Source organism: Belonocnema kinseyi, chromosome 8 (assembly GCF_010883055.1).
Source record: "Belonocnema kinseyi isolate 2016_QV_RU_SX_M_011 chromosome 8, B_treatae_v1, whole genome shotgun sequence".
Taxonomy (NCBI): Eukaryota; Metazoa; Arthropoda; class Insecta; order Hymenoptera; family Cynipidae; genus Belonocnema; species Belonocnema kinseyi.
Window position 1 is genome coordinate 32111669 of NC_046664.1, and position 11629 is coordinate 32123297.

The following is an 11629-nucleotide window of genomic DNA, read 5'->3' on the forward strand; positions in this document are numbered from 1 at the left end:
TTGACTTTTTTTCTTCCATATTCTATTTAAAACATCTTGTTTCATGAAATATCTATAACTATTATCATAACCCCAAAAAAGTGTCGGAAATATTGCAATTTAAGGGGATGTGATACTTCGTCGTGTGGTCAATCGTGTACAGTTCCCCCGGCTTTTTTTCTACAAAAATGAAAATTTTTTAAAACTGAATTCGGAGATGCTATAAAATATCATAGCGGACGTCCCCGGACTCTTTTTTGAGGGATAATAACAAAAAAATTGATTGTGCTAAATAAAAATTGTATGCATTATTTTGAGATTACGCCGTTTTTCATCTCTGCTTTTCCGATAATTTGAAAATTATTGATGAAATAAACTTTTTTAATTGCCTGCAAACAAGGTTAGTTCCGGGCGATTAGTTACTATGTTCATTTTTTAAGTCCAAAGTTTTCGGCAAAAAATATTGCGTAGTTTGGAAGTAACGCTTGGGAGAATTGTAACACACATAATCTCGAAATATACACACGTTGTTAACAAAATCAATTTTTTTTTTGGAAAAATAAACACAAAAAAGTATGTGGGGACGTCCGTTAGCATGTTCGCTATCATTTTCCAGATTTTGACGACAAAATATTTCTTATCCTAGGAAAAAAGCCGGGGGAATCTACTCAGAAATTCGATACTAATTCCTAAGCGCTATGCAAATAAATCAAATTTTGCTAAATTTAAACTTTTTTAAATTAACCTACAAAAAAGTGTGTGGGGACGTCCGTTAGCATGTGCACTATCTTTTCCCAAATCTTTAAGACAAAATATTTATTATTCTAGAAAAAAATCCGGGGGAACCAAAAACTGGTAAAATTGACAATTTTCTAAGTATCACATGCCCTTAAGCCCATGTGATACTTACAGTTTCCCAGGCTTTTTTCCACAAAAATTTAAATTTTTTAAAACTGAAGTCGGAGATGCTATAAAATATCATAACGGAGTCTCCGGACTCTTTTTTGAGGGATAATAACAAAAAAAATGTATTGTGCTAAATAAAAATTTTATGCATATGTATTATTTTGAGGTTACGTCGTTTTTCATCTCTGCCTTTCCGATAATCTGGAAACTATTTATGAAATAAACTTTTTTGATTGCCGGCAAAAAGGGTTAGTTCCGGGAGATTAGTTACTTTGTTTATTTGCAAGCCCAAAGTTTTCGGCCAAAAATATTGTGTAGATTGGAAGTAACGCACAGGATAATTGTAACATACATAACCTCCAAATGTACACACGTTGTTAGCGATATCAAATTTTGTTTGAAAAAAAACCACAAATAAAGTGTGCGGGGACGTCCGTTAGCATGTTCGCTATCATTTCCCAAATTTTTAAGACAAAATATTGATTATTCTAGAAAAAAAAACCGTCGGAACCTAAAACTGGTAAAATCGATACTAATTCCTAAGCGCTATGCAAATTAATCAGATTTTGCTAAATTAAAACTTTTTTGAATTAAACCAAAAAAAAGTGTATGGGGACGTCCGTTAGCATGGTCGCTATCATGTCCCAAATTTTTAAGACAAAATATTCATTATTAAAGAAAAAAAGCCGTCGGAACCTAAAACTGGTAAAATCGACATTTTTCTAAGTATCACATGCCCTTAAAGGAAAGTCGGTCTCAAATTTAAAAAGTGTAAACATATTGCCCATAAATCTATAAAATCTAACTAAGTTTCATTAAAATCGATTAGATGGCTGTCTGGTTTGATATTTCATACTGGCTGAACACGGGAGGTGGTTTTCGGCATTTTTCCTCTCCCCTGGCCAAACTCATTCTAAAGGACTTGAATGATACTTTAGTAAGTAGCGAGGCTGACCCGCGTTTTTAACGACAGTGGTACGGAACTTCAATGGACCAGCCGAACAAGGCAAACAGAATAAAAATAATAATAAATTAAAACATACTTTTAATTTAACAGAAGTACGTTTCTTGTTCCATTTTTCTCTCGGTTGGCCAGGACGGAAGCTAGTGAGCTCTTTTTCTTCATTAGAAAGTAGAGGCAGGTCAAACCTGCCCAGCTGTCTCAAAATAAATGCAATAACGTCAGAAGATTCCCAGTAACTCGCGTGCAGAAGATGAGGTAACGCGTTCGCGGGGAAATTGGCGAGACCTTCGGGACAATATAAAGCGTAGTCTATCCTCTTCGTTCCCCACCATTTTTGCGTCACTGGAATATAAAATGGGTTTAAATTTACATTTTAGAGTCACAATATAAGTACTTTTTGATGTTCGATTTTGATATTTACGAGCAGAAACAGCTTGTAATGGAACGGCATCAATCATTCCTGACATGGTGCTCTGGATAGAAATATCTGAGAGCCTCCTCATTGTGGAAAAGGTCGCATTGGGGACATTCAGACCTTCATTGAAGAAATGCGGATTAGACTGAATTGCCTCCACTGAAAAAAGAAAATCAATTTTTATAATTTAAATATACGCCTATTTATTTTTTCGATTACAAGTCATGACATTTAAAAAAATTTCTGGAAAATCTGGAAACAACATGGATTTAAAAAAAAAACTTGGATTTTTTTCATTCGCACCTACTTTAAAGTCTTAATAATAATTTTTGTATGTATTTTACGCATTTTAAATTTTCTAATTGATACTAATTGATTTTTTCTGATAAAAATAACATGAATACATAAGAATAACAACTAGATAAGGATCAGTTCAAGTTTGCACCTCAAATACGTTATTTTAAATGTATCAAAGTACCAACCTCACACGGTACTTATCCCGTTGTCATTCTCATTTTTTCATATGATTATCATTAAAATTTAAGAAATTAAATTCAAAATAAATGCAAATTTAAATTGCTCTGTAATTTCCAACATTCAAATTTGAATACGAATGATTGAAAATTTATAAAAAAACTAGGAATCCAAGAATTAAACTGGGACAACATACTCTTAAATGTCTCCATTCACATTCAAAAAGACAAAAAAAAAGGCGAAAGAAAAAGAAGGCAACCTCCACCTTTTCTTCTTTTTATCTCTTGACTTTTTTTTTATTTTCTTTAAATCATAATATAAAAACATTTATAAAAAATCTACCAACGTTCGAGTGCTCATTTGCTTTCCAAGGCAATAAAATTAAAAATTTCAACAAGTCAAAACCCAGGGGAGAGCATCCTAGTTTCCTCATGGAATTTGACTTTTTAGAAAGTTTGATTTTATTCTCTTCTAACGGGTGTTGAATAAGGTGGTTCAACTTTTTTCGAATTTTAATTCATATCGCCCCCAGTTTTTTTTTTTGAATCTACAAAAAATAGATATGTTTACAAAAAATTATATTTAGAGATTTTGCAAGCCCCATACGTATTTCCCATAAGAAAAAAGACCTTTTTGTAAAATTAATTCAGAATTGTCATTATTAGGTCAGTTTAATTGAAAGTCAACATTTATCTTCACATTTAACCATAGAATACGAATAAAAAATGGATTTTTTAGTACCATCCCCATAAGTCTGTTTTATAGGGTCCCAAAAAAGCCCATGTATTAAAAATGGGGTTTTTCGAGTTTTTGGCGATAATTATGATGTTTTGCGGTTTTTCTAATAAAAAATTATTTCTAATGCATAACGTTTTACATTATGTTGATAATTAGATGATGACATATATTTTTTAAACAATTTATTATTATTTGTAGGAAATTTCTCCTAGAATTGATTCAGAAACTCGCAGTTTTTCCGAATTTTTAAACTTTTTTTTAACTTTTCAGTTCCAGCGAGGCAATAGTCCATTCAATTTGACAAAAATAGTTGTTTAACCCATTTATTATTATTATTTATAATGATATCATCTTAGAATAATAATAAAAAGTTGGTTTTATCTCAAATTTTCAACTTTTTGTCCACTTTTAAATTAGATTGAGGTAATAATTAATTCAAGTTTATAAACATAATTGTTTAAACAATTTATTATGATTTAAAATAATATTCTCTTTGCATAATGCTAGAAACTTGCGGTTTTCTTCTGGAATATTCTACTTTTTGTCCATATTTTAATTAGAGCGAGAAGGTAATAAATTATATTTAGCAGAAATACTTAATTAAATCATTTATTATTATTTATAATAATATTCTCTAAGAATAACGCTAGGAAGTTGCAGTTTTTTCTAAAATTTTCCACGTTTTACTCACTTTTCAATTGTATTGAAGTAATAAACAATTTCAATGAACAAAAATAATGGTTTAAACAATTTATTATTATTTTTAATGATATTCTCTTTGCATAATGTTAGAAAGTGACCAATTATCTGAAATGCTCAAACTTTTCACTCACACTTTTCACTAAGAGTGAGGTAATAATTAATTTAAGTTAACAAACATAATTGTTTCAACAATTTATTATTTCAATCATATTTTTTTTAATAATGCTAGAAAGTTAGTTTTTTTTGCTCAAATGTTCCATTTTTTCATAATTCTCATCTCAAATAAAGTAATAATTCAAATAAACAAAAATATTTGTTTAAATAATTTATTATAATTTGTAATAATATTTTCTTGGAATAATGTTAGAAAGCTCCAATCTTTATAATATTAGACACTTGCGGTGTCGTTTGAAAATTTTAACTTTCCTTTGGCTTTTTTGTTATGAAAAGTAAACATGAGAGAGAATCATTTTTTAAACAATCTTTTTTCTTTTTTGTGAATATATTTTTCTGAAATAAAACAGATATTTGAAACGTTCTTCAAAATTGTATATATGTATCACATTAAATATAAATTTTGCTTGAAGTAGTCACTAAGAGTCTTTTTGTTTAAATTAATATTAATATTTATTGTTTGTTCTTAACTGCAGAGTGAAAGAAAAGTTAAAAATTGTAGCAAAACAGATACAATCTAGGACTACAAGAGAAGAAGATATTTATAAACAATAAAGATTAGTTAAGAAATTATATTTGTTAAGTTACATTAATTATTGCCGAGCTCTAAGTGAAAAGTTGACAAAAAGTATAAAGTTTTATAAAACCGCAAATATCTAGTATTACTATATGAGAAAATGGTTATAAACTATAATAATTGGTTTAAGCAATTAACTTTGTTAAATAGCATGAATTATTTACCTTGCTCTGAGTAAAAAGTACACCAAAAGTTAAATATGTCAGGAAAACATCATATTTCTAGCATTATTAAAAATATATATTATAAAAAATAATAATTAATTGTTTGAAAAAATTATGTTATTAGCTAAATTAATTATTACCTCAATCTAATTGCAAAGTGCACAAAAATGTAAATATTTAGAAAAAACGGAAATTTTCTACCATTATTCTAGAAGAATATTGGTTCAAAATAATAGTAAATAATTTAAATAATGACTTCTGGTAAACTCAATTTATTATTATGGGGGTAATATTTGAAAAGTAAATTTTGATTCGTAGTCTGTGGATAATTGTGAAGAGAAATTATGAATATCAACTTGAAACATTTTTTTATAGGAAATACGTGTTAAGTTTCATAGGACTTGCAGAACTTCTAAATATAATTTAAGAAAAAAAGGCTTTATTTTTTCGTGGATTCAAATAAATTGGGGGGGGGGGGGGCTATATAGCTTCCCGCGCTCTTTATTTCTTTTTTAAATTGTTATTTTTTTATTTGGTATAATTATCGTAAGTTATATTTTGAAAATGACTTAGATCCATTTTCAACAGTCATCGTTCATCATAATTAGTAATAAATTCAAAGATTCGTCAGAGATTATTAATACATTTTTAATCCAGAATTCAGTAGAGGATATTTAATAAGCCCTTCTTGAGTATTTAGTTTCATTTTGACCAAACCTCTACTTCAGCCCCTTTTTAATAAACGAACCCAATTTTACAAGAAATTGACGGTAAATTAGTTTGCGACCAGCAGAATGTGTTTGAATTAGATACAATAGATTAGATTTTTTTTAACTTGACTCGGAATTTTTTCCAAAAAAATACCTGGAAATCCTGAAAATGACATCGAATTTTGAAGCCAGAAATTTTAAGCAACCGAAGATTGATGGAAAAGAACTTACGTAAATGATAAGGTTGTCCGTTCCCAAGCGGGTATTTTTGATATCTTGCTACGTTAACAGGTGGCAGACCGGAGAACCTCGCCGAAATTAAAGGTTCTAATCTGGCAGCTACTGGATCGGTCGGATGGAACATATTGTACACTTGATTAACGGCTGGCCTCGGAATATTACTATTTTTATCCTCATTAGAGGATATTTTCCTGTAAGCTAACACAAGTGCCAAAGGACTTCCGAACATGAAAAATTCGCTTACTTCGAACTCTAATTTACACTGCTGGGAATGATCGCTACAAGAAAGAAAGAAATTCATAGATGTCAGTATTACCAAATAAAACTTAGATTGGAATTTGAATAGCAGGGATCACAGCCCGTTCCCTTTTTAAATTAAACCCTCTTTTCCCCGAATTTTACCCTCTATATTTGAAAAATCCCGTAAAACGCCTTAAATCGAGGATTTTGTCCTTATTTTTCCCTTTTTTTTTTATTTGTAATAAACAGAAATTCAAGACATTGGAAAACAAGACGCTTTAAAATAGATTCTTTTAGATGATTCCGAGAGTTAACAGCCTTTAAAAACGGGAGAAAGAAGGAAATTTTATACGAATATAGGGGAATAAATTCTTTTCAAATTAAAATATTGTAGCCACTAATATTAAATTCAAAATGAAACGCTAAAAACTCCTAATATTCCAAGTAAATATATTGAATTAAAAAAAAAAAATAGATTAATTTTTAACCAAGTTGTTGAATTTTGAACGAAAAGCATGAAGTTTTAACTAACAGTATTAATATTCTACCAAAAGAGATGCATTACAATTAAACAGATGAATTTCTAACTAAAATTATGAATCGTAAACAAAAATTAACTTTAAAGAAAGTAGTTTAATTTTCAAACGAAAAGATACATTTTTAATAAAGTAAATGACTGTTTAACAAAATTGTTAAATTAAAAAAATGGTTGAATTAAAAAAAATTAACTTTTCAACTAAATAATATAAGTTTTAAACAAACAAGACGAATTCTTAACGAAAAATGTAATAGGTAATATGTCGAACAGAAAATTTTTAACTTTGAATGACAAAAAAGTTTAATACAAAGATGAATTTACTAGAAATAGTGAAATTTTTTACCAAAGTAACGAATCTTCATCTTAGAAAAATTTTCCAAATAAAAAAAAAATGTTAACTGTTTAATTTTCAAGCGAAAAAAAATAATTTTCGAAGAAAAAGTTGAATTATTAATAAAATATTTGAATATTCAAGAAAAAGAATGACTGTTTAACAAAATGTTTGCATTTAAAAATTAACTCTTCAACTAAAAAACACAACTTTTAAACAAACGAGATGAATTGTTAACGAAAAATAAAATACTTCATATTTCAACCTAAAAAGACTTTAATTTTAAGTTAAAACAACAGGTGAATTCAATCAATAAAGACAACAAAGAAATTAATTTTGAATAAAATAGTTGAATTTTCTACCAAATTGTTAAATGTTAAAGCAAAAAAGAGGAGTTTTCTAAAAAAAAGTTTAATTTTGAAAGAAAGAGACGAATTTTTATTCAGGGAAGATTTTTTAGACAAGAAAAAAAATTTCAACCAAAATGTTTAATTTGCAAGCAAAAAAGACGAGTCTTCTAAAAAACAGTTACATTTTCTACCAAATTGTTTATATTTCAAGTCAAAAAGAAGAATTTTTCACAAAACAGTGAAATTTTCAATAAAAGGATGACTTTCTACTAAAATGATGAATCTTCGACGAAAAATTTAATATTTAACAAATTAGTTGCATTTTAAACAGAAAAGAGGAATTTTTAATACAAAATGTAATAATTGAAGTTTCAAACAAAAAAGATTTAAATTTAAAAAAGCTGTATTCATTCTAAAAAGGATGAGTTTCTAATAAAATATTAAAATCTGCAAGAAAAAAAAATTCACTTGCACCCACACAGTTCATTTTTCAACCAAATAATATGTTTCAGTCAAGAAAGAAATAAAATTGCTGCTAAATTGTTGAACTTCCAAGTTAAAAAGACGAATTTTTTAGAAAAAAGTTGAATTTTCAGTAAAAAATAATAATTTTTCAAGAAGAAAAGTAATTTTCAAAAAATAATTCAATTTTCAATGAAATAATAAAATTGCTAACTAAAGAAGGTGAACTCTCAACCAAAAATGTAATAGTAGACTTTTCAATCAGGAGGAATGAAATTTCAAAGAAAAAATTTGATTTTTTTATTGGGTTCTATTAAATCAGTTCGAATTTAAGTGGAAAAACGAAAAAAAAATGGGAAAAGAGGGGAATAGGGAAATAACTGTGAAAGCTGCGATAAATAAATAAGAATTTTGATTCACTTTTGAATTTAAAATACGTAACTTGACTTATTAGAGAATAGTACGAGTATGTTAATCGTGGTTTTAGAAATAAAATTTTGGAAATCGAGAATAATATCCAAAAAATAGCGTATATGAGAACCGTAGAACAAAATTTAAATAATTTGAAGTTCATTTTTATATGCCTTTTTTCACATGTTAGCGAACTGCGTGTTTAAACAATTTTTACTTTCATAATTTTTTCATTTTTATGAAGAATGATTTGAGGGGACATCTGAGAGCTTTTAACTGATAAAAGCTCTTTTTATTCTCTATTTTGGAAAATATTCCCCTTTTTACCTAAAATTGAACTACTGAGCTGCTGTGATCCCTGGAATAGTAATCTATAAAATACCTCGTGGACGAAGATCTCCTTCTTGGAGAAGGAGCCGATAAGTGTCTGCCGTCTTCGACACCTGCGTTATTATCTAACCCTTGAATGTCAGTTTCTAAAATACTATTTTCACTCCCATTTCTGGACTGGTACTGGGTAGTCCTGCACAGGGCATCATAGGCTACAATCGATCCCACGGAATCAGCTATAAAACAAATTTGACCACAAAAGCCTCTGCCCTCTTCACTTTTGATGAAGTCGTGGTAAATTTGGTTTGCGACGGTTATCACTTTAGACACAGAGTCTTGGTAGTCGGAACTTGAACTTGCTAGGAGGGGAATTGCTCCAATGGGGATGGTGTCGTGTGTCACTTGTGTTGTGTCCATACACGAAGGTGAAATGTCGAAACTGTATGGACTCAGACTGAAAAGTAAAATGAAAAAATTAATGAAAGTAGGTCCCCTAACAGAGGGAACGGAGCCCTAGGGGACACAGGCAATCCAATGATTAAATTCAACGGATAGTCGGAACTGGAAATCATACGAAATCTCAGCGAAATATTTCAAACCTTTGTAAAATCTTTGAGATATAATTGTAACCTTCGTCAAATCTTTGACATTTTTTCCGAAATATTGGTAATATTTGTGAAATTATTTAAATCTTTTTTAAATCTTATGGAAATCATTAGAAAATCATTGAAATCCATCTAAAAATTTTGCGATTTATTTGAAGTCTTTCGGAAATCTTTGAAACCTATCTGAAATCTTTGTGGAATTATTAGGAAATCATTGTAATCTCCGTTCAATCTTTGAAATTTATCTAAAATCTTTGTGAATGATTTGAAGATTTCGTGAAATCATTGGGAAATTGTTGAAATCTTTATGAAATCTATATGAAATCTTTGTGAAATAATAGAAAACTTGGTGAAATCTTGGAAATATATCTGAAATCTTTGGGAAATTATTGAAATCTTTTTGAAGTATTTAAAAATCTTGCGAAAGATTTTTAATATTTTTGAAATATTTGGTAATATTTGTGGAACTATTGAAAGCTTTGTGAATTTTTGAGAAATGATTACAGTCTTTGTGAGGTCTTTTAAATCTATGCGAAATTTTTGTGAAATCATTAGGTAATCGTTGAAATTTTTGTTGATTTTCTTTGTGAAATCTTTTATGTATATCCGAAATCTTAGCGAAACCTGTGACTCGCTTCTGTACCCTGCACGTACAAAACAGGGCTACATAGCCTATTAGGACGTCAAATAAGATGTTAAAATCCCCTCTCCTCCTAACCCTCTTCTGAAGCTTATCTCCTGTCCTACCCTGTTCTATCCGATCCTATCGCTCCCTCCCCTACTTCATCTCCCCATACCACAATCCCCTTACTTACCAGACTCTCCCTCCCCTTCAACCTACCACCTTCGACCCACATCCTCACATCCCCACACCTCTCATAATCCATACCCTCCGTAGCTCCGGGGTTGACTTGATTCGGACCCGTAGCCTCGGGGTTATGAAACCTAAAAAAGATTAATTTTTAGGTTTCATAGCCCCGGACATAAAAGCTTATAGTTTCAGCCGGGTGTCCGTCGGTCGGTTTGTCCGTCGTTCGTACTTTTTCCAGGATGGAAAAGTAAAAGAAATAAAAGGGGGGGGGTAGGCTATCGGAGGGTAAATGAGTGAAGGAGATGGGTAGAAGGGAAGGGGGATTCAGTCCGGGTAGGAGCGATGGAGGAAAGGAAAGTAGTGAGAGGCCTGTTTTGGAGGGTAAGGGAGGTATGAGGAGAGACAACAGATATAGTAAGAGGAGGAAGCGGATTTCAGAGGTACGAGGAGTTAGGGTAAAAAAGATTATGAGGTGGTCACTCGCGTATGCACATGATATAGTGTTGCCGGCAAAAATGAGTAGTTCTTAAAGGAGATACTGAAGAGGTTGGAAAGATGCCTGGATAAGAATCGGTTACAGTTTAATGCGGAAAAGTCCAAGGTTATGGTGTTCCGGAAAGGAGGTGGGAGGGACAAGGAAAGAGAGTGGAAGGGCAAGGTGGTGCAGGAGGTATACGATTTTGTGCACATGGGCTTCCTGATTCGGAGTAAGGGGAGAGTGGATGGTCATTAAAAGAGAGAGTGAGGAGCGCAAAGGTGATAATGAAGCAGGTGTGGGGCTTGGGAAAGAAGTTAATTGCAGATAATTTTGGAAGGAGAATGAAACTGGTGGTCTCGCTAATATTGAGTGTGCTACTGTATGGGGTGTAGGTGTGGGAGTGAAAGGAAAGTGAGTAGGCAAACAGGATAGAAAAAACGTACGTAATGTGGACACTGGGGGAGGGGGCAAGGAATATAACTAATTATATTGTTAGGAGGGTGACGGGGAGAACAAGTTTAAGGATTCTAATAAGGAATCGGGAGTGTTTGTATAAGGAGACATTTTTGGAAGAGACGGCAGGTAATCTCGTTAGGGAGTGTTGGTGGGAGAAGGAGAACAGGGGAGGGGATGGGCAGATGAAAGATAAAGGTAGTGTAGAAGGAATTGACTGCAGAGGGATGAAATGATACGGAGAAAGGTGTATGAGGTGGTGAAGAGTAACGGCATGGAGAGAGAAAGCAGCGGAGGACAAACTAAGAGGATTAAGGTTCAATGGGAACTATGGGTGGATTATGCCAAGGGAGAGAATGCAGTATGTGGTTTTAATAGGTTCTAGCTTTCTAGGAAGAAGACAATGTGTGAATTATGTAGGAAAGGTTATGCGAAGTTGGAAAACTGCTTGGAGGATTGGGAGGGGGTGGAAAGAAGTGAGATAAGCATGGAGGCATTATTGCATAAAAGAGGGGTAAACAGGGCGGTTGCGTAAGAGATGGCGTTTTTGGGTAAGATAGAGAAGAAGAAGAGGTAG

General features: G+C 31.3%; 1 protein-coding gene across 1 annotated transcript in view; it reads right to left on the bottom strand.

The window, feature by feature from the left end:
- The window catches only part of LOC117178215 (protein retinal degeneration B), an 85616-nt gene that overhangs the window by 36037 nt on the left and 37950 nt on the right, over positions 1 to 11629 (bottom strand). The window contains exons 12-15 of the mRNA XM_033369522.1: positions 8758 to 9159; positions 6035 to 6321; positions 2271 to 2423; positions 1929 to 2191 (exon numbers count right to left, since the gene is read on the bottom strand). Of these exons, the coding sequence (XP_033225413.1) occupies positions 1929 to 2191; positions 2271 to 2423; positions 6035 to 6321; positions 8758 to 9159 (1105 nt within the window). The remainder of the gene's footprint in view (positions 1 to 1928; positions 2192 to 2270; positions 2424 to 6034; positions 6322 to 8757; positions 9160 to 11629) is intronic.